This window comes from Doryrhamphus excisus, linkage group LG1 (genome assembly GCF_037039965.1).
Source record: "Doryrhamphus excisus strain RoL-2023G ecotype Guam linkage group LG1, RoL_Dexc_Guam_v1.1, whole genome shotgun sequence".
NCBI lineage: Eukaryota > Metazoa > Chordata > Actinopteri > Syngnathiformes > Syngnathidae > Doryrhamphus > Doryrhamphus excisus.
Window position 1 is genome coordinate 22406418 of NC_136357.1, and position 24131 is coordinate 22430548.

Below are 24131 nucleotides of genomic sequence, written 5' to 3' on the forward strand. Positions count from 1 at the left end.
CTGATAAAGTGTTCACTGGGTTTCCTTTGGAGAGTTTGAAGGGTTTGAAAACACGCACCCAGACAGCCTGAAGCCACGTTTCAAAGAGTTCAAAAACAAACCACAAGGTTTGCGTTTGCCATCAACAATGACTGGGAGGCTTGTTTGTGTGTTTGTGTGTCCGTGTGCGTGCGGCAGCGTCACGGCTGCGCTGGCGGGGGAGGTGACGGCTTGTTAGAGGAAAAACATTCTTCCTGTCCTTGGAACCAGGATATCCTTTGCAGCGTCGGCGCTCTTCATCCAGATGTGTGCTTTGCCATTTTGTGCTCCTTCAGACAAAAGATGGACGTCAAGGTTACAAGTACAGCGTATATTTAGTATTGTAATACTTAGCGTATTGCATGCGGAAGTCAACGTAGCACTGAAAGTACGGAAGTGCAGGAATTGACACGCAACAATACCGATGTCTTTACCCACTTTTTCACACTTTACGTTGCTCCAGAGTATAAGTAAGAAGTTACATTTAGTGGTATTTTTGTACGGTGGAATATTAGGACCACATGAAAAAAGTAGCAACAATATGAGAAAAACGCCATCAATTTCAATGACAAAACTTGTACATTTATGAAACTTAGGTCAAGTATGACTCGTGACGAAACGTAATAGGGCCACACTGAAAAAAAAATCTGAGCTCGTAAATTTATGAGAAAAAAAGTTGTACATTTACATAAATGTGAAAGTTGTGAATTTAGTTGTGAATTTATGACTTTAGAAAAAAAGTATTAGGACCACATTGAAAAAAATACATCTGTGGTCGTAAATTTAAGTGACAAATTACGAGAAAATAAAGTTATACATTTACACGCATACACGCATACATACATACATACATACATACGCCTCCTACCTTGCAGCTCTATATCCATATGTACATATACAATTTATACAATATATGTACATATACAATATACAATATAAAATTGAAAGCAGGAAGTGAACAAATGGAACAGTTACTGATTGTAAAAGTACCAGATGGAGGGGTAGGATTTAATAAGCTTTGCTTCTTCCTACTCCTTTTGGACATGTGGAACATGTAAATAAAGTTATACATTTACACGAAAAAAGTTGTAGCTTACTTAAAGCCAGCATACTGAAAACTGATATTTGTAGCTATGTTGAGACATTTGATATATTGACATAGTGTACATATATGTGTACATATATTTAGCTTTAGCTATATTCAGCATCATTTAGCCTGCCCTACCATTCCTTTTGTATGTGCTATTCTGTTCCAACAAATGGAAAGGAGCCTGGTAAGCTATATCAGCGAATAGGTCGATGTTCACGTCTGGTAACAGTCTGTGTAACCGTGGCGACGTACGCGATGGAGGACATGGCGTCACACACACACCATCAACACAGCTTGTTGAATAATTTATCAAAACATTTTATTGAACAACAATACAATATGTCACAGAAATATCACAGAGGGCTTTAAGACAGGTCTGGCTCAGGTTTTCTTCTACATCTTCTATCCCAAACGATAAGTGCAGCATAAACCAAAGAAGTCATCAGAGGAAAAACCAACCCAAAGGTCATCACATCCGCCAATTACTAACCGAGGAGGAGGACGAGACACGCACACAAAAACAAAACCTTGGCCGTTAAAAGTCTGTGTAAAAGATTTGACAACTACAGCTAATGCTCACCAATATCGTCACACGAGGTTATGGAGTTCATACAATGAAAAAAGGTGGAGTATTTACCAGTGGAATACAGTACAAAGATGCATTTTTACTTCCCGTCTTCAAAGGTTTCCGAGCACCAGCAGGTTGGCTTGAGTTGTCGCTTGTTCGCCGTCAGCCAGGAGGGGGGTTCTAGCACCGTGGGAATTACACCAGCCCCTCCTTCCGACTCACCGAGACCAGCTTGTACTACGTGGTGAAAATACCTTGTAGCCCCATCACGTCGAGTCAAGTACCATTTGATATGCAATAAATATAAGAAACGCATGTACAGTATAAATAATGTCACAATGTACAATTCCTTCATTTTCTCTGTAAGCCCACCCCCCCGAAAAACCCAACACAAGCCAGACAACAAAAGAGGTATACAGGTGGGAGGATATTCCCAGTGCAGTAATGAAAACTGGAGAGAAATAGGATTGGTTCGTTGGCCAGAAGTGGACAACGTGACCATTTACAAATGAGCTAACAACCAAAGTGGAAAAGAAGATACATTATGTACATGACATGGTGTGCATAGACCACCAGTACCATGGGGGGGGGGGGGGGGGCAGTCTCATGTTGCACAACAGGCCTGAGCCAGGGTCCCGGGACCCAGGACCGTCTCGGACGAGGGCTGCAACGCTCCTCGAAAGCTTATTTTCCCAACAAAGTCGCAAACTTGAATCCGTTCATCTATTCATCCATTCTTCCATTCATTCATCCATCCATCCATCCATCCACCCACCTATCCTTCTGTCTGTCCATGCATCCATCCATCCTTCCGTCCATCCATCCCTCCACCCACTCATCCATCCATGCGTACACCCATCCGTCCATTTGTCCATCCATTCATCCGTCCACCCGTCCATCCATCAAACCATCCTTCCATCATCCATCCATCCATCCATGCGTACACCCATCCATCCACCCATCTGTCCGTCCGTCCATCCATCCATCCGTCCATCCACCCATCCGTTCATCCGTTCATCCGTCCATATGTCCATCCATTCATCCATCCACCCATCCACCCATCCATTCATCCATCCACCCTTCCATCATCCATCCATCCATCAGCCCATTCATGCATCCACCCATGCATCCGTCCATGCGTACACCGATCCATCCATCCATCCTTGTGCTGGAGCCTATCCCAGCCTACTTTGGCCAAGAGGCGGGGTACACCCTTGGCTGGTCTGATGTGCCCTTTTACAATAATTTAGTATTGTTTTTTTTGCACATGAAAGTAGAATTATTCTCTAAAAAATGTATTTAGTTTCATGTCATTCCGGGACAGATTGATTGGATGTACAGGATTCCCTCCAAGGTGCCGAGGTACGGCTGTCCTCACATGGGCGGCTACGGTCTCGGAGCGTACCATATACAACATGCAATAAAAAGGTGACGCCCCCCACCTTGCACTTCCATCTATGCACGCCACTTTCTCATTGGACCGTTGGTCATTGACGATGTACAGGTTCTTCTTTTCATGTCGTCTAAAAACCAGCAACGCAAGAGAGGTATAAAACTGGGATTCCGCTCCCGTTCCAAAGACATGAAGTAGAAAAATCAACGCCACGCTTGAGTGGGTGTGTCACAGAGAGCCCACGCCCACCGCATTTGATTCGGTGTCAGTCCCTAATAAACCCGTATTTTAGAAACGGCTAACCTTGTTAAAGAAACACATTTGCGTAGGTTTACACTCGTAAGTCCATCAGTTCACAAGGCCAACGTGGTGTACGTCTAGGCTGGTACAACGTTTTGGATGATGTGACGAGAATAAATACGATTGAATAGCACCTCCGAGAGTTACAGGCATGAGTAACACGTGTCCGGCTGCAAATCAGCGATCAATACAGTATCGATATGAAGCAAATGTGACAATCAGCTACGGTTCCCCCTGCTGGTACAATAGAATCACAGCAAATTCATGGACACATAGAATAACTAGATTGGTGTACAAAAGTCAATTTGCATAAAAGTACCTGAATTGATAGAGAAATTGGCTACTTGACGCTTGTGAATCACAGCAGTGTCCGTTGAAGGTACGTACAGTATATCACCTGCTTTTCAGTGTTTGTTCTCTCCATCCCAAAATGCTCTCCGTGACAATTACCAGTCTAGTCATTCTATTATTTCAATACGCACACGTCCAATCAGCAGCTGGTATGGGGAAGACAGTGAGCTGTACTCGGATTGGCTGAGGACATCCATGCCTTATTGAGAGATGTAAACAACAGAGTAAACGTTGACTGCAGGAACGGATTGCCTTGAAGGCAACATTTGTGCTGCCATTAGTTTTGGTTGTGGCTGAAAGACCTCAAGGAGACGTCCTCATTTGGGACAGGCTGAGGGCGCCTGCGGGGAAAGAGGACGACAAAAGCTTAGATGCGACAGAAGGAAACTTTCTGACATCTGTAGCACTCTGTAGGTGTAGAAACTGTGTACTCCTATGAAGTAGCATTCCTTCATTCATTTTCTACCGCAGGGGTGCTGGAGCCTATCCCAGCTGTCTTCGGCAAGAGGTGGGGTACCCCTGGACTGATGGCCAGCCAATCACAGGGCACATGTCGACAACCTATGGACAATTTGGAGTGGCCAATTAACCTAGCATGTTTTTGGAATGTAGGAGGAAACCGGAGTACCCGGAGAAAACCCACGCATGCACGGGGAGAACATGCAAACTCCACACAGAGATGGCCGAGGGTGGAATTGAACACGCGTCTACTAGCTGTGAGGTCTGCACAGTGGTCGAGTGGTTAGCGCCGTGCAGCCCCTCTATGAAGTATCATTCATTCATTTTCCACCGCTTTTCCTCACAAGGGTCGGGGGTGCTGGAGCCTATCCCAGCTGTCTTCAGGCGAGAGGCGGGACTGGACTGGTGGCCAGCCAATCACAGGGCACATATAGACAAACAACCATTCACACTCACATTCATACCTATGGACAATTTGGAATCACCAATTAACCTAGCATGTTTTTGGAATGTGGGAGGAACCCGGAAAACCCACGCATGCATGGGGAGAACATGCAAACTCCACACAGAGATGGCCGAGGGTGGAATTGAAGTCGGGTCTCCTAGCTGTGAGGTCTGCGTGTTAACCACTCGTCCTCTGTGCAGCCCCTCCATGAAGTGTTATTCATTCATTTTCTACCGCTTAACCTCACAAGGTTTGCGGGGGTGCTGGAGCCTATCCCAGCTGTCTTCAGGCGAGAGGCGGGGTACACCCTGGACTGGTGGCCAGCCAATCACAGGGCACATATAGACAAACAACCATTCACACTCACATTCATACCTATGGACAATTTGGAGTGGCCAATTAATTTAGGTATGAAGGAATCTTCACAGATACGAAGGAATGACGACATCATACTGTTGCAATCATTTAGCTTGAAATCAAATCCTACAAAAACAAATTCTCTCGTTTGATGGAAGATTTCCACGTCGTGACTGACCAGTGTGAAGCTGTCGTATGTCTTCATCAGGTCCTCCATTCGATATTGTTCCAGCACCACCACGCCTGCCAGCGATGGGTTCTTCGCTCGAGCGCAGTCCTCGCAGTGCACCACGTAGCTCTTCTTGCTGCTGTTCTCGCTGGTCACGAACAGCACGTCAAACACCTCCACCTGTGCAGACACCACATGGCGGGTGATGAACGCAACAAACGCTGCAGACGGACGACCAGGTGGGGCCCGGGACTCACGTCGCACTCGTTGCAGTAATAAGCAGGCTCGTCCTTGACACGGCTCTGGTAAGAGATCCTCTTCCCCGAAGCCACCAGCCGTTCTCGAAGAATCTGGATGTGCTTGATGGACTGCATGAGGCAGTGTCTGGTGGAGAGATTGCATGGAATGATTGCATGCGTCTATTGACGTAGACGGTGTGACTTAAGAACCCCAAGCCTACATTTCACACTTTCAAAAGTATATTCCTGAATAAATTACGGACATTTTAGAGGATCTAAACGAAGCATACAAATGGCAAAGTGAAGTAAAATACAAATACAATGACATGTTGTGTTCTACACTGGTCACGAGGTGTCAGTAATGTCTCTGTAATGCTGGGTGGGACACACAAGCACCAGACTTGACAATGACCATGACCTCACCCTGATAAAAACCGGGGCTACTGTTGGAGCTGTAACCCATGCTAAGCTGAAACTCAACTTTGAACCCATGTCACTTCCTGTCCGCCCTCCAACTCAGCTCCCCTATCATTGGGTCACTATTACAGCAACACACACGAGCACAGGTACGAGCATGGGTACTATATCGGGTAAAGGGGAATATAGGGGTGTTATTTCATGTCTAGTGGGCTTTAATAATTGGTGTTGGTGTAGAAGGTTGTAAACAGGTTTCTATTCCATTTATAAAGAAGGAATCCTATGTTGTGGATATTCACTTATCACATCTGAGTCCAGGAACAATTCACTGTGATAAACGAGGGATTACAGCAGTTAATTGGTTCCAGACCCAACAGCGTTAAATTAATTTCCACAATATAGGATTCATAAAGTGGAATATTTTAGATATATATCTAAATATCTGAATATTTTATCCACAGTTAGGAGCATAGAAAACCTGTTTATGGCTTTCTAAATATGGTTTTCACCTATATTAGAGCCCTCTACATGAAATAACACCCCTATAGTTGTCGTTACAGTCCTATTAGTAAATGTTTTTTCTGAGCTTCTAAAGCCAAAAACTTACCACTTCCACATGGGATGGGAGGATAACTCTATCATGTGGGACACGCCATGGCTGACTTCATAGAGTGTCAAGGTAATGTCATGTAAGCTATTGCATTGATGTTTTTGGTCATTACTGCTGCCTAGTGACCAGAATACTACACATCCCTTGTATTTACGTATCTTTTGACCAGTAAGACCAGTAAGACTTCTACTGCTTGGTGGAAATGGGGCTTGCATACCTTTAAGGTCAGAACGCTAACTCTTAGCACCGGCTAACATCTTACTTAATCATCTGGAAGGTGTCGTGGTCGGTGATTTTGATGGTGCGAGCCACATTCCAAGAAACGTGGATCATGGGAACAATTGACTTCACCTTCTTCAGCTCGTTCCACTCAAATCGCTCCAGGGCGAGTTGATACTGGTATGCTAAGACACACAAACACGGACGGGAAGAGAAGATTGAATCCGTCATTTGAGACAGACTATCCGGCAGCCTAATGTTTTGCTTTTTACTGCGAGAGGTTCGTGACTCACAATTCAGTGGCCCCACATTCCAGGCGATGTTGTTGCACCAGCCCACCGCTTGGACCCAATGGACGGTACCGGCATTGATCCACACTAAATCACCCGGTCTCTGAATGAAACGGTACACGGGGATGTTGGAGCTGTAGAGGTCTTCCAGAACAGGCCACCAGGACCCGGTCAGGTAATCTACTCCATGCCTGAGGAGACAGAATTTATTAAGAAAAACACACACACACACTTTCCGCAAGGTCTTCCAAAGATGTCCAAGTGTAGAACATCTCACTCACTTCTCACAGAATTTGTTGATGGCCTCCCAGTAGTGTTCGTGCACCGCAAACCACTCACAGTCCCCCGGCCCGATGTTGATGTTGACCGAGCAGAAGTTGTTGTTCTCTTGGTGACCTGACCACAAACAAAGCAAGTAGCGGTGAAGACCTAGACCCAGGGTTGCCGTGGCAACAAGAGGAAGTCTATCCTCCTGATTACAAATTCGTTAAGATGCCAAAATACGGGAAAGATTTCATGTACTGGTGCTCACAAATACACTTAATCGATAATTGATGTTGATGCATTTTCTAGCATTTTCTAGCATTAAAATGGCTAAATGGGCACGGCGGTCGAGTGGTTAGTGCACAGACCTCACAGCTAGGAGACCAGGGTTCAATTCCACCCTCAGCCATCTCTGTGTGGAGTTTGCATGTTTTCCCCGTGCATGCGTGAGTTTTCTCCGGGTACTCCGGTTTCCTCCCACATTCCAAAAACACGCTAGGTTAATTGGCCACTCCAAATTGTCCATAGGTATGAATGTGAGTGTGAATGGTTGTTTGTCTATATGTGCCCTGTGATTGGCTGGCCACCAGTCCAGGGTGTACCACGCCTCTTGCCCGAAGACAGTTGGGATAGGCTCCAGCACCTCCCGCGACCCTCGTGAGGATAAGCGGTAGAAAATGAATGAATGAAAAAATGGCTAAATGAACTGAAATACAAATATAAAGCATTTTGAAGATTAATTCATAGACATTGTGATGCTATGTAGTATTCTGCACTGGCCACTAGGTGTCGGTAATGTTACTGTAATGTTGGGTGGGACACACAAGCACCAGATTTCATCAGCGGAACAACACGCTTTAATTACGGCTTTGAATGATCTCATAAGAGGCACAACAAATAATAAAATTAAAAAAATAAAATTCAGCTCTGAAGCCCTGACATCACTTCCTGTCCCCTAGCACCGGAACACATAAGCACAAGTCTTATTTATGTCTTATTTCATCTCGTTATGTCTACTACATTGGGTCATTTCAGCATAAAAGTGACTGTAGGGGTTTTATTTCATTGCTTTTATAGTTATTAGCCCATATTTCCACGCAATAAGTAAGATATGGTAGAACTAGAGAGCAATAAAGAGTGTGGAGTGATTTCTGATTGAGAACAAATTTTGCTTTGTTCAATATTGAAATATTTCTGGCCACCTTATGTTGTATATTTGTAATATGAGGCTTCCAGCTCATATTTTCATCTATTGTGATCCCCAGAAATGTATTTTCCTTCACCCTTTCAATGTCTACACCGTTTATTTGTATTTGCTGGTGCGTGTCCTTTCTGCTGTTAGCATGATTTTAGTTTTACTTAGGTTCAAGGACACTCTATTATCATCAAACCATCTTTTTAGTGTGACCATTTTTAGTGTGACTAATTGGATATGGAACCAGCAATCAGCAATGTTAGCAATGTTAAACAAACATAAACATGTAAGATATCTTTTTTTTTTGTTTACTTCTTGAATCGATCAAATGATTCCTTGCATTTTGCACCAAGGTGATCATACCATTCGTATAAATTTATAGTATGAATCTGACCAATAAGTTGAGAACGATTTTCACGTCCGCGTTTGGTCCCTTGAGGTTTCTGGAGGGATGTACGGCAGCCGTACTGACCTGGTGTCCTGCTGCCCGGCACCTTCATGTAGAGCTGGACGGTGTTCATGCCCAGGATCGTGTGCCCAACGTGGCTGAGCATGTTGTTGCTGGACTCCACACGCATGAACGCCGGCAGCTTAAGCAGCTCCTGCAGCTGAGGCTTCCACCTGGAAGAAATATGGCCCATCACGTGAGATAACCACGACATTTAGGGATTCAAGGGAGCGGACGTTATCACCTCACCGTTTAGGGTCAGAGAGATCGATGTTGGTCCCAAATTTGATTATCTTGCCAACAGCCTTCAGTTCTGAGCTGCGGGAGAATGAAGTCTGAGTTGAGTACGAAAAAGTGTGAGATGTTCGTAAATGCAGAGGCCTCTTTGTGCTAACCTGGATGTGAAGACGGTGGCGGCTTTGCTGGTTAGGAGATCCGGTGTGGCTTTATTGGCAGTCGAAGCCGGGCTGCCTTTGCTGCTGTCCGATGTCTCACGGGATTTTGAGGTGTCCAAACCCTTGTCTTGCTCTTCTTCCTCTTCGTTCTCACTCTCTTTCTCCTCCTATAAAGCATCTACATGAGCTTAGCTGGCAGGTTGGCCAATCTCAAAGAGTCCATTCATCACTACGTTGCACTTAACTTCTAATCTCTAAGTAGATGGAGTGAGATTATTATGTTGATATTTCATTTTTATGGCTGTCGATGAACACAGTAGAAGAAGAAATTGTCCAGTGAGCGGATAATATGCAATATGTGGGTGCCCTGAGGGAAAATGTCTACCTGCAGGCTCTCCTGGAAGCTGGAGGCTTGGTACTGAGCGTATTTGGCAATGGTGGTGTGCGAGCGGCTGCTCTCGCAGGGCCACGTCTGAGTCGAGCCACGGGAATCCCAGTTTTCATCGGCGGGCTGCTGGACCTGAGTCCTCACCTCCACAGCATGGTCTGCATTGGCCTCCACCAGGGACTTGGTAGAAAACAGGCCCAGGTCTTACGAAGAGACAAAATAATGATCTGATTATTCTTGTAAATTGATGTTATTTAATATCAGATTAACTTTTAATCTTATCTCAGGCAAAGTACGTTGCAATCACATTCCAAAACATATTCATAACATAACTTACTTCATGGTTGAATCAGTCAGAAAATATGCACATTCAAGCAAATTCTACATATGTTTGCCTAAAGTAAGGCAAACATATAATATTTTATGTATGTAAAATGTAATATTGGCCGAAAACAGGGTTCTATTGAAGGTTTGAATCCCGCTTTATGTCTACTATATTGGGAAATAGGAATGCAAAGGTGACTCTAGGGGTGTTATTTCATCATTAGAGGGCTCTAATAATGTTAAAAACCATATTTGGAAGGTGGCACGGTGAGTGAGTGGTTAGGCCACGCAAATAGGAGACCTGAGTTTGATTCCACCCTCGGCCATCTCTGTGTGGAGTTTGCATGTTTTCCCCGTGCATGCGTGGGTTTTCTCCTGGTACTCCGGTTTCCTCCCACATTCCAAAAACATGCTAGGTTAATTGGCCACTCCAAATTGTCCATAGGTATGAATGTGAGTGTGAATGGTTGTTTGTCTATATGTGCCCTGGGATTGGCTGGCCACCAGTCCAGGGTGTACCCCGCCTCTCGCCCGAAGACAGCTGGGATAGGCTCCAGCACCCCCGGACTCTCGTGAGGACAAGCGGTAGAAAATGAATGAATATTGGGTATGGAACCAATTAACCGCGATAAACGAGTACTGCATCACGAATACACCAATGCAGTCAAGTGCCTAAACTCCCCGCCCCCTTTTGTCTTTAATGATTGCACGCCTTGCCTTACTGGGTTGCTCTTTCACACACTGATGACGGAGAATAAAAAGCCATTTTTGCTTCAGTACCCTCACTTTGTGCGGTGTATGAACTCACTGAGGCGGAGGGAACCAGCAAGACCTCTGATGACAGTCACAGCATTTTTGGGATCGGTGCAGAACTGAAGCAGAACTGGTGAGAAGGCGTCCCGCTTGCTTTCCAACTGCAAATAACACAAAATTTTTGTTTTTAATTTTGTGCATTTTTTTCCTCTTAACATTATGACTAGATTCTCCCAATGCATTGGTTCTCAACAGGTGGGTTGGAACCCAAAATGAGAGTCACAGAGCCGATTTCAGTGGGTCACGGGTGTATATGCTCTTTGCTTGCTACGCCGCCACAGGATTCAGGCTACGACTTTGTCAAGCTCGACATCGAGAGTAGCCTTAACGTGTCCAACACACAGCTGCTGATACAGTACCTGCTGGAGAACAGCGAGCCGTAGAGAGGACAGCGTCTCACCACTGCAGCTCACATTGTGTTCCAAAAGGTCCCTTTAAATGTAAGATATTTGAAAAGTCGAAAAAAGATTTGGGGGGGCCACTACTCACTGAAAGGTGATGGCAGGTCCCGCAGTTGAGATCAGTTAGTAGTTTTTATTCTTGCAGAATTACTGCTCTTTCCCCCATTTTCTACTGGTTTTTACTTTCCTTGTTTAATTGTATATTTAAAACAAACAGTCGTGGGCCGTAAAAGGCCTCTGAGCTACACTTTGGACAACCCTGATCTAAATATTATAAATTGCCCAATTATTTACCATGCACACTCACACAAACGCCGCAGACGTCATGCATGGTTATTGGCTTTCATATGCCAATCAGTGTGGATGTGTTCATCTTCAATGTTTGACTCCCATCCGCCCCCAGCTGCGGTGCAGACTGCGACCCAGCAGTGCTTGAAATGAGGTACAGAGTTGTGCTTCTCAAATAGGGGGCGTGGTGAACTGTCAGGGAGGACCTTCTAAGCGCAGAGTTGCCAACATGAATTAATTTGTTGTTCTCAAAGTTTGGAGTTCAATCTGTACAGTACGGGTACTGTAAACAGGCGCAAAAACATATCTGACCCCCAGTGGGGGCAGGAGAGAAAACAATTGAGAACCACTGACCTTCACACACATAATAAAAATAATATATGTAATAATATATATAATATAAAAAATAATATATACGTATAATATTCTTGCTGGAATCTGTCTATAGTGACCCAACCATAAAAGACAGCACTGTGCTCCTGTGCTTGTGGGGACTCACGTAGATGCTTGGTGTGGGGGGGTTGAGCTTTTCTCGAGGAATCAGCATCTGACTGGCAATGTTGGGTTTGACAGAGAGGGAAGGAAGCAGGTATGATTCCTTGAACTTCTCCTTAAGCTTTGCTCCCCTTGAGTTGAAAAGAAAGAAAAGAAAGTGTGCTGAAAAAGCCACGGAGAGACGGAGAAGTGTCATTCTGTAAATACTCACTTGCAAGCTCCTACTACTTGAGAAGCTGTGTTTTGAATGCTGATCTGACAAAGCGGGATTTGCTGCTCCTCAACTTCTGCTATCTTAAACGTGCGCCCGGCGTCAAGCTTCATCTTCACCAAGAGGACCTTCAGCTCCTTGGTGAAGCCCATGGACAAGGCCTTGAGCTTCAAGGGGTTGGCAGCAGCTGCTGGACTGGAAGATCTCCTGGCTGGTGTGCTGGAGAACACTTTGGATGGAGTGACTGTGAGAGTTGAGAGCAAGCTGGAGGTCTTCGTTTTTGAGTTTCCAGTCGCTGATGAAACAGCACCTTCCAGCACACGGACATCTTCTTCATTGTTAAGGACAATCTTTACGTTGGTTTTTTCATGCTTCACGCCATTTCTCTGCAAGGATTTGTGTTTCTGTTTGGGTGTATTTCTGGAGGGAACTTTCTTGGTCTTCATTTTGACCTTGCTGCCATCCTTAGCCTTTTGCTTTCTTCTTTTCTCCATGACCCTGAGGTCGGCCTCCCCACGCTTCAGCTCCTCGTCCTTGCTGGCGACGACAAGGAGGTGGCTCAAGGAGGTGGTGTGCGTGGTGGTCAGTCTCAGCTCTGCACTAAGCGAGTGGTCCAGAAGAGGATCTCCTCTCTCGGGAAGGACATCTGTATCCTTCCCCTCTTGCCTATCTTCAACGCCACCCTCAGGCTTCTTCATGGTGAGCGTAGCAGGGTCTGTGACGGCCTCACGCTGATTTGTCACGCCGTGTGATTGAGGATCTGACTTGACGCCAGAGTCCTGATGCTGGTGGCAGGTAATGTCTGGTCCCAGAGCGAGAGCCGAAGCCAACTTGACCCCGCTGGCAGTGCAAGGAGGAGACCCCCCAAAGGGGCCGCCTCGGCATGTGGCCCTCTGACCACCGAGAAAGGTGGCCAGGCTTTTGAAAACGTCCTCCAGGCCTGCTTTATGGTGGAGATCGCGATGTCGAACGCTGGAATTCTCCGGACGTTCCGCCTTCTTCTCATCTCCAAGATCTTGTTTGTTTGTACTTGATGGATCACAGAGTTGGCTTTCAGCAGGCTCCTTATTGACGTCATAAACGTTCTCGTCTTCTAAGGGGGGAGGGGAAAAGCACTGGGTCGGACTGGGCTGGAGGACGGGTCGGCTTATCACACCTTTTCCGAGCTCCTCCTCATCCTCTCCCACGTCTGACACCGGTGAGCCCTGCCAGCTGAGCACAGGAGGCGTGTTTGCAAGGTTGTCCCCGGCTTCCCGCACGCTTCCCATCACGCCCACAGGCTGGAGGTCCGGGGCAGAACATGCTGCACTGAGGGGTTCTAAGGCTTCATGTAGAGTAGAAGGCAGTGCACGTTGAGGTTTTGCTTTGGGTTCAGATTGAGATGAGACAGCGGAGGGCATCTTGCTTGTGGGGAGAAAGCCAACTTGCTGGTCCTCGCCAGGAGTCTTTTTGGGAAGCGGCTGTGAAGAAGTGCAGCTGGGATGAGAGTCGGAAACAGTCTCTGTTGTTTTCGCTTTCAGGCCTGTCTTCTTTTCTTTCCTCCTTGACTTCTCCCTTTTCGTTTTTCTGTCACCTAATTTGCGTTCCTCTTTTTTCTTTCGTTTTTTTCTGCCTTCATCCCTGTGGTTTGCCTTTTCGACATCGCCCCTTCTCTCCCTTTTCACCAGCTTCTCCTGACGTTTACTCCGGGCGTCTGACTCCATGTCGGGCTTGTTTGCCCTGGAGCTGCCGTGGGGGGGCGAGCAGTGAGGCTGTGAGGTCTTCTTGTATTTGACATCTGAAAACCTGGACTTTGCACGAGCTGAGGATGTACAAGATGTGACTCTTGCTTTGTGGGCGGGGCTGCCCTGGACTTTGGGTGGTCCACTGAGGATTGGGCTACAATGTCTGCTCCCGCTGGCTGCTGTGTGTGATGGAGGGCTAAGACGTGGACTGTGAGCAGGAGCTTTCAGACGGAGCGATGGATGAGAAGATGCTGCTGCAGACAACCGGGAGGGGACATCTCTTGAAACGCCTCTTGGATGAGGACACTCAGGTTCCTGTGGGGCACACATGAAATCTACTCAATTCTTCAAAATAGACAAAAGTATTGGGACACTGAACTCCTGCAACAAGACAAAATATGTACTGTATGTAAAACAGTTTGACCACTTTTGGTCCATTCATCCATATTTGGTCGCTTACAGGATGCCAAGTATCGGATGAGAGTTTCTGTTTTTTTTTTTTAATTTCATTTCAAGAAAACATTACTTTAATACATTTGAATGAATAAATAAATCTAGAGAATAAAGAAAATTCACTAAAATTCACATTTGGTTTGACAGGATACTTAGTAAATGTCACTGTTCCTTTTTTTTATATAAAAACACATTTTTATGCCTTTTGAAAACGCTTAATTGAAATAACAAACATGCATACTTTAAAGCACTTTGTAAGAATAAATAAACAAAACCATAATTTATTTACTGAATTGATAAATTATTATATTAAATTATTATATTATATTATTTATTTGTTAAATTTATTTAACCTAATTTAATTGAAATCTTTATTGCCACATTATTCAGCATGCTAATAAAGAAAATTTAACATCATTCATCAGTAGATCTGTTTATGGATTCAATAATTATTTCTATATAACGATAATTATTTCTTCATTATTTCTACACTTCATATGCACATCCAATTTGCTATTTAACATTACAATTATGAAATAAAAGTCATTATTGAAATAACAATACAGCCAAAATCAAGGCAACATATAAGAGATTTAAGCAATAATTCATCATAAAATAATAGCAACAATAACAAGTAGGGGTGTAAAAACACATTTCCGTAATGGAGTTCAGGGTTGGCACGGATCAAATGACTTTTTTGAAGGTTCTAGATGCAACTAGAAACTACCAGAACAATGAGAAAATTATTATTATTATGTATTAATATCTTATCGCTGGAGTATTTTATCCGGAATTTGGATAGTAAAGATGAAAAATGGACGCCGCGGACTGCTCCCACCTGCAGGGATTTTGCACCAACTTTGATGTCACGTGACTGATGTCATGTGATGTATGTGACCTGGGTTACGATTCCAATGGAGACCACTGCATGGAAGGGCTCCGGTACATGCGAGGTTGCAGCCCAGTATGCAGTATAGTATATACTAGTGGAAGTATTGTATGGATATAAGAGACATATAAACGGACTGTTTCCTTCCAATTCCAAAGCTTTCTTACTGTGCTTTGCTTGTGGAGATGATTCTGCTCCTCCTCCTGCTCCTCCTCCAGGTGGTGTGGCAGAGGTTTGTGCTGCTCAGCTCTGAGGTGGCGTGTGTGCCGCTGACGGTGGTGATGAGGGTTTTGGTGGCTGTAAGGCACACGGGTGTGTTCTGCTGGTGATGACGTTTTTCGATAACTCTTCCCGCTGTTCCCAAGATGCGAACCTCTGCTGCTGCAACCCTGGTTACGGGATGCTGGCTCGCTGCTGCAAAAACTATATCCTCCAACTCTCGATTTGGAGTTCTCCTGTGTAGCGATTTCATAATGCTAGAAATTAAAAATGAAAATGTTATCATCGCTGAGTGAACATGCAAAAAGGACCTGTTGCTGTGGTGCCAAGGTCCGGTGATCAGAGAGGTGGCAAGGGCCTGTTCTGTCATGAGGGGGCTTCCAGTCATCTTGGTTACGATGGTGGCGAGGGGGTGACGGCGGGCGAGCAACTAAATGCCTTGGTCCAGAATGACATGACTAAACAGAGAAGTACACATCATGTCAAAAATAAGAGTGTGTAGTTGGGTGGATGATATGTTCTCCTTTAAAGGAAAGGTGCACTTTTATTGGAATGTTGCCCATATCCACAATCCTGATGTGCAACATGAACACGTATTTCTCTTTTCCGTGCGTTCTACAGATATAAAAACAGCTAAAAATAGGCAGCTAAGAATGCACGTAATAAGACGTTCATGTCTAACATAGAGGTTGTGGCTGAGGGCGAAAACTTCAGGGGAGTGTCAGGGGATAGGGAACTACCAGTGGGGGGTGCTATAGCACACTGAAATGTCCGAGGTATGAACTGGCTGTATTTTAGTATTCTCATTCAACAGCTCTGAGCTGTGAAAGCTCGATTATACCTGATCAGGGCCAGAGTCCCGGCTCCTCTTGGCCGGACACTCCTCCCTCGTAGATGAATGGTGCTGCGCAGTTGCTCTGTGCTGGTGCATTTCATCCTGGCACTGATGAAGGGCCGTCCGCTTCCAAGGCTCAAGTCTGTTATTGACCATCCGACCTGGGAAACTCCGACGGACGTCTGAGGGAGCCCATCTTTCCGGGGGGGACTGGAGTTCTCTGTTGTTGCGATGCAGACGTGGACTCCCATGCTTGAGAAGAACGAGAAACCGACTTTCATCAAAGTGTAAAGTGGCAACAACAGTGAATTCTTTGGAAGTGTGCTTTCACTGAGAACACCCCTTTGAAGGCCTCACCAAAGAGTTGCTGACATTGCTGTCCCAGTTTGGGTAGCGCTGTCCCGGCCTTGTTAGATAACCATTGTTGGCGCCGGCGCGGTTGTGGAAGGAGCGCATTGAGTTGTGATGCCAGTTCTGGGCTTCAAATGGCTGTTCCTTACCATCCCAAACATGCTGCCTGTGCCCCTTAGAGGCACCCTTGTCTTGGCCATAATGGAGTGTTCGCCCGCCCCTTGGCAGACAGGGTAAAGTGATCAGCAAGCACCAATGTGTCGCGTGGTGCTCCTCCGTTGACTATTTGTATTCCTCACCTGCTGAAAGGATGACTTGATGGTGAGATGGGATGATCGGGTGGATTGTGTCCTCTGTGGGATCTGAAATGAGGACAGGAACAACTCTAATATTCTGCATCAAACGGGTTCCACCACATTCTGGACTACATCAAGCAATTTCAATGACCGACTGAAGATCCAACCAGCAAGCACCAGGTTGGGACACGACCACGCTGTATACCCTGAGGCAACAGGGGGCGATATTGAAATTGTCCATTCATTTTCAAAGGAAAAACTGTCCCCAAGAATTACAGTAAATGTGTTTTTTTAAGTCCTGGAAGGTAGCCAACATGGCCTTTGGCCCTTGGGCGGAACAGAAAAAAGGCGGATCAAAAAAAGGCGAAATAAGAAGAATAAAAATATACAAAGTAATGTGGTAAAGATGGCCGCACCTGGTCATTATCAGGCGTAAAGACATCAGCTGCCGCCACGTGCTTCTCCAGATGATGTGCTGTTTAGAAATTTCATGTTTTGTCTTTGGTAATCTTTCTCCAGCCGAACGCCACATCTGACGAGATAGCGCTCCACTCATATTATTAGCAGCATCTGTGGCTGCTGGCGACGGGGACAGAATCCTCCCTCTGTGGGAAACGGAGACGGTGCGGCGGGTTGGCTCTTATTTAAAAGCGCACACCCGTTCACGCTCGCAGCTGCAGCTGAGCGCTCTTCCTTCAATGTGGCTCATCACCGCTCATCACCGCCACTCTTCAATCAACCCCACGCAGGCTGGCGCTACGTTTTTAAGCCTCAAGTTGGCCAGACCCATTGGCATAGGGGCAGAAATGTATTGAAAGCAATATAGGATGGATAACATTAGAAATAGCTCAGATAACCCATAATTAAAAAAAAACACTCTAAAAAGGCCAGATTACCCGTAGTGCGCAAATCAAAAGCATCTTTATTCTCCTGCCTGTGACGTTAAGGGCCTGACGTCACTTGTAAACAAACAGTCATTTTATCTGCCAAATGCTCTCTGATGAGGGGGAAAAACATGGAGGAGACATTTGAAAAGTACAAGAGCGACCTCCGTGGCATCACACCGGCTGCTCGGAGCATGTGTCCGAGTACAGTACACCGTGCTGGGCTGTTCCAGGTGGCTCCCTCCGCTCTATACGCGGCTCACCCTGACAGTAGTATTGTTGTGATATTTGATTAGGACTAACCAACAGCTACAGGTGGTGAAAACCTCATTTGTTCCAGTTTTTCTTGAGAAGCATTTACGTCTTTCCAGGATAGGCCTAAGCTTCAGTGTGTTTGTGTGTACTCTTGTGGTCATGCTAACCTTTGTGTTTGGCTCCAAGGTCGGCTGTTCACTGGAGCCCATCGTCCTCTGTTAGGTCCCCCAGCTGGATAGGAGTCCCATGTTTTACGGCCAGAGTACAGCTCTGCCGGGTGATACATGCAGCCTGTGGAGGAAATGTTGGTGAGATAGGAACTACACAAATGCATACAGGTACATATACAATACATCATCACGTGAATGACAGGGTCTGTGGTTACCAGTCTTGGTCTGTATTCAGGGGGCCCTCCACGTCACACCTGAGCAGAGAGAACACGTCATTCAGCGACACATGGAGAACAGTTTCTTTTCTTTTTTTACATAGCAATTCATCACAAGTTATCTGCTGGTTTTGATCTCCACTTGAATTTCTGAAGCTGCACTGTGGCCAGCCATCCAGCAATAAAATCCACTTGGATGAAAGATGAAAGCATCCTCACTTTCACAACAAAGAAGGAGCGGAGGAGAAGAGAGTCTGGAGGCGGTGCTAACGTTTTGTTTCAGCCTCTGAGGCTGACTGGTTGTGAATGAGTAGATCTTCCAAAGTGATGGCCATCCATTCATCCCTCATCAGCCTCCAGCTCAGAGGAGCCATGCTGGCTGTGCAGCGTTGCTACGGCCAGATCAGGAACAGCCTGTCATGTACACGCTGATCAGAGATCAGCCGTTTTATTGTTTCCCGTCAACAGCTTTTTTAAATCTCATCATGCTGTCCACCCTATGGGTCAAATAAAAGACCATTTATTTTACAAATAATGGTTGTTTGTCTATATGTGCCCTGTGATTGGCTGGCCACCAGTCCAGGGTGTACCCCGCCTCTCACCCGAAGACAGCTGGGATAGGCTCCAGCATACCTGCGACCCTAGTAAATGAATGGATGGATATTCCTGTCATATCTTCTTCATGTTTTTATTTGGACCGTTTTGTTTTTTATTATCTCGCCACCATGATGACAAAATAAAAATAATCATATTTCTGCGATACATTATAGTATTTAATTAGAATTGTAATATTTTTATTTTTATTTTTATTGTTTTTTCTCTATAATTTCAAAATGTTATAATCTGGCATACCTTATTTTATTCAATATTTTTTTAATTTATATTTTTGAGGCAATAATAATAACATAATAAAAAAATTAATATTCATATTTCTGTCATATCTTATTATTTTATTTACCCAGGCAAATGAAACAGTTGTTAAAGTTCCTTCTGCCTTTCTTGTGCAGGATTTTAGTACATTTATTTGCTTCCCTGGCAGAAGAAGAAAGGAAAGACGTGGGTGAAACTGTACCTCCTTTGGTTTTCAAGATCCCAGACATGGCGGTTGACTAAATGATTTAGCATGTGACAAGTGTTTAAGCTTAAGGTGTAGGATGTTGCATTTCCAACTCAAAACGTTGCTGCCAACCTGAAAAGATCTACTGATAAGACCGCAGCTGTCCCACTTGTGGTTGCTCGTCTATATGCTTTCATGCCGAGCGGCGGTGCAGCACTTCCTACACCAGTAACATTTTTCCACACGCGTTTGCTTCTAGTTTTCTGACGTGCTGTGCAGCCATGATCCCGGCCGTGATGTAGAATCTACTGTATGTGTGCTGAATGAGCTCACTGAGAAAGCTCTTCAAGAGTCAATTTCTACCCGGTTGCTACAGCAACTGAAAGCCAGACGCATTTTACTGCTTTGGCTTTAGGCCATGGAAAGACTATTTCATTTAGATTTATTCTTGCAGGGGAAGGAGGGCACAATGGCTACATACTACATAGCATGCATGTGTGATTAAGTACGACTGTGTCATGTTGCTAGGAGTGCTTGCTCGATGAAATAAAAGCTGTGGCATGCTGAGTAAACATGCCTGCTGATGGTCTAATCCTCTTTCTGAGCAGAAGCGCTCATTCAATTAATGGTTGATCAGTTTGACCTTATTTCAGCTTACTTGTTCTGCACAGAGGCTGGGGAGGCTGGTGAGGCTGGTCATTGATCATTAAGAGGATAACGAGAGAATAGCTAAACAACAAAGGCTGCAAATGCTTTGTTGTAAAAGTCTGATCACCCTCTGGTGAGCTTGGATACATCATCCTACATTTTACCAGTCAAATTCATTAATTCAGCAAAACATACAAATATATGTAATGCTTCTGATTTCCTGCTCCTCAGCTGGAAAATGCTGGTTTTTCCTCTCTATGGAAGGACGGCAGTAACAAGCACCTTGCCGGCTTTCAGCCCCTCAGTGTGTAACATTTCCATGTATTTTACTGTCATATTAGCAAGAATGACACCAGAAAGACAGGCGTTTCTGCAACATTATTGGCGAATGCTGACCAACACACACTGGGAGGTGACCGGCTCCATCTTCTGCACCAAGCCAAGGAGAGACCCTAGCTAGCAGTGCTCTCCAGTTGAGAGTTGCAATGTGACGTAAACAATGAATAATAAGAGTGTAAAGGTGACTACCAGGGTGTCACTTCATGTCTACAAGTTTTGAAACTTTGAAAATATTCTATTCATTAAGATTGAATCCTATACCAGTTAGCCGATGTGACCGAGGGACGACTACTATATTTTTGAAAAACAGTGATAGAGTGAATCGCTGTAGAAAGAACACAGAAGGCAGATATACCCGGGCGTTTTTCAGCCTCGCTACGGCACTACGGAATGCTAACTCCTGTTACAAAGATGCCGGGGGGGGGTTGCCCGTCAGCTCGGGTTCGAACCAAAACAACAGCTTTGTGTGTGCGCCCGATATTGAACCCATGTGTGTTGTGTTAACGCCACACATCTGGAATTCAGCTCCGAGGCCCACATGATGTCACGTGCAGGAGGGGCGGGGGTGGAGGGGTGTTACATTTGTAGAAATATTTGCTGTAGAGTAGAATGCCCTTTAGTTACAACAACATGTGGCATGGACAACTGCACTGCTTCCTATAAAAGGAGGACAAGTGGCTTCTGTATTTATGCACAAGTGGATACTGTCATTACCAAGGAAACCATCTCACTGCCACTGAATGCAGACTCCGTTTGCCTGACTAGCAGCTACACTTTCATACCTACCGGACATGCATGTGCGTGAGTGCACGCTTACCTTCCAGTGAAAAATGAGTGGAAAGGAGGGGATGATCTCTCGCTGTCAGTCAATCCAAAATAGCAACGACAGGCCCGTGCAGTCTCCGCTCCCTTTAAATAGACATGCTCGCTCTCCGCTGTCTGGCAAACACACATAGGAGTGGATGAGTGGATGAGGGTGAGGAAATACCACCGACTTCATGCCTGGGTTTATTGTTTCAAATAAAGCCTGATGTGTCTCCTCTGCAGCACATGCATCCCACAATCCATTGCTGCATTTGTGACTCTTTCCAAACAAAGAAGCAGGAAGGACAGAGCATAGATGACAGAGCCTTTGACAGCTTTGGATGAGCTTCAAATGTCATTCAAAAGTCGTCATTTTCTTTCCAGATATCAGCAAACCAGCCTCTTCCTTTTCTCTTTTCAGCTATTCCTCACACTCCCTTTTTCCCCCTGCACAATGTGTGCCGGTATCCCTGGCAACCAATGACAGTTAGGCTGGAGTTGGTCGCAGGGCCTGAAGCTAGGTGTGATTTTGGCAGGAGAGCGAGGGATGTAGGAATACATTGAATGCTCATTCTTCATCTCTTTTGGATGAAAGTGCATGTTACACTCACTAGTTACAGTGAAGCTCTGAAGACATGCATCTCTTGCTGAGACTCTGTGTGTGTTTGTGTGTGTGTGTGCAGGTCCAATCCAATACCATAAAAGGAAGGATGGGCTGCACCAGACAAGAACTGTCTCCAGTGACTTCCAGGCTTGCTAACACGAGGAGAACAGACGGAGAGAACGTGAGAAGCTGCAACAGTCAGCACCGACATGGACGATTCAGACAGCCTGCCCCAGATATCACACACAGTCTCTGATTGTATTGCCTGCTTGACAAAAAAACATGGCTGCCAAGAGAATGTACAGTAGGAGCCGAATATCAATGCCGTTTCTAAAAATAACCCGCAGGCTTGCTTCTTTCTGCTGTATCCCCTTCTATAATGGCAGCCTCTCCCGGTGTATGCTCCACAAAGCACGTCTCTCCGAGGGGTACTGGAATGTACCAAGGCAAGGTCAAGAGCAAATAAGAGGGGTGTCTTCCGCCATCGCGGCCAAATGCATACCATGCAATGACACAGGTTAACGGGTTCATTGCAGGATGCACGTGCACGTGTTTTTGTGCGTAGACGTCATGCAAGGTTCCACCATATGCAAGTCAGCTTGCCAACTATATCAAGTGAAGGCATTGTGGTGCATTCATCTTTGTAGATTATATACCCGTCCATGCATCTCCTGGATATGACAGTCTAATACTGACAAATGAGAAATGCTGGGTGTAGGTCCAACTAATTGAATTGAACTTACAATGAAGCTATTCTTAGCAAACAGCACTTGTTCACACTGTGGCAGACACGCAGACACACACACACACACACACACACACACACACACACTATTCAACAGTTTCAATAGTTACAACCCAGCCGCCCACCATCTTCATAAATTAACATTTGGTGCTCTTGAACCTGCACATGAGAATTGCATGTGTGTGCTGAATGTGCACGCACGCGTGCATGCACACGCACACGCACGCAGTCGTACATACACACACACACACGTACTGCAGTATCACCCAGAACAATGACATGCATACAATACAGAATAGTATGATGTGATCAAATGCAAACAGGTTACAAGATAAACAGGTGAGCAGTCGTGGATATTTCTATGCAAATGTCAGGGTCCTGTTACATTGCACAATGCAAGCGGTGTCTTCATGGAGGCAAAGGCACATCGATCACGTTAAGTTGCCGGTCAACAGTCGACTTTTACCTCTTGTTTGGCTTCCTTCTTTTGGTTCCACACACCCCCTCTCTGCTCCCCTTTTCCTCCCTTTCACTCCTCACCACCTTGTCTCACCCGATCCTCTCCACCGTCTCTTTTCTCCCCCACTACTCCTCTTCCTGTTTCCACTCCACTAGCTGAGCCTCGACCTCACACAGAAGACCGAGGGGGCGGGGAAACCCGCTGCCAATCACGAGAAACGAGCCAATCCGAGAACAGAACTTGTGCTCTAGCAGGGTTTGCAGGGAAAAAAAGAGGCGGGGTATTGAGGGGCGCTTTAATTTTTACTATTTGTGTGTGCGTGCGTGTGTGTGTGTGTGTGAGAGAGAGTGGGAGCAGCGCCAGCGAAACGGAATAGATATTACACATATTATTCCACATTTAAATAAAGCTCGTCGCGGTTTTGTATTTGCTTTACACGTCCATTCATATAGCTAGTATTCCTGCATCCGGCCATTTTTCCTCAACAGATGGGAAGGGCTGCGCGTGCTGCCTGAACCCAAATGACAGCAGAACCACGGGGAGGGAGGAGCGAAAGACGAAGGGAGGGTTTTAGCCTCGTGGCTAATGTGTAAAGCCACCACCTATCGCCCTCGTTGTCATTTCACCCACCTGAAGGAATAAAACAGACAGGATGGCTGAGAATGTGACAACATTGCAAAAAAGTATCAAATCCAGTGTGAAATGGTCGAAGCTAACTGCTACAGCCGCCTTTAAGTGCCATAGCAACAGCCCCGGATGAGGTCAATATCTATTGGTTACTACCTGGACCCATGTGACTATTTGGACCAATCAGCAATCTTTGGTGCAGCACCAAAGTATTTGCCATCTGTTGCCCCCTGCTGGCTAATTGGAAGCAACGACTCTGGAATTGCTTACCACAACAAACAGGATCCGATAGAACAGAAAAAGATGGTCACATTAGGGACGTAATTGACGTAAAGTGATGGATTCCTTCATAAATTCTAATCAAATTGTTATGATTACAATCAGTAATGATGTTAATGATTTCCATATT

The 24131-nt window shown here is 45.4% G+C and overlaps 1 protein-coding gene across 3 annotated transcripts; it reads right to left on the minus strand.

Moving 5' to 3' along the window:
- Positions 1-1408: 1408 nt before the first annotated feature.
- LOC131132545 (uncharacterized) lies at positions 1409-23292 on the minus strand. Of its 3 annotated transcripts, XM_058078273.2 has the most exons (23): positions 23102-23289; positions 21300-21421; positions 18658-18852; positions 18439-18477; positions 18221-18344; positions 16918-16980; positions 16625-16838; positions 16274-16519; positions 15744-15890; positions 15381-15668; positions 12148-14186; positions 11941-12067; positions 10748-10853; positions 9613-9818; positions 9228-9394; positions 9082-9150; positions 8857-9005; positions 7207-7321; positions 6929-7116; positions 6679-6820; positions 5408-5534; positions 5160-5330; positions 1409-4061 (listed from the first exon to the last, which is right to left on the minus strand). In XM_058078273.2, exons 5-23 carry the CDS (start codon positions 18337-18339, stop codon positions 4038-4040), a joined length of 4707 nt encoding a protein of 1568 aa, XP_057934256.2. In that variant the 5' UTR covers positions 18340-18344; positions 18439-18477; positions 18658-18852; positions 21300-21421; positions 23102-23289; the 3' UTR covers positions 1409-4037. The 3 variants fall into 3 exon arrangements, with proteins under 3 accessions (XP_057934256.2, XP_078648257.1, XP_057934258.2); XM_078792131.1 differs by lacking the exon at positions 18658-18852 and having other exon boundaries at positions 16918-16971; positions 23102-23292; XM_058078275.2 differs by lacking the exon at positions 18658-18852 and having other exon boundaries at positions 23102-23288.
- Positions 23293-24131: the final 839 nt, after the last annotated feature.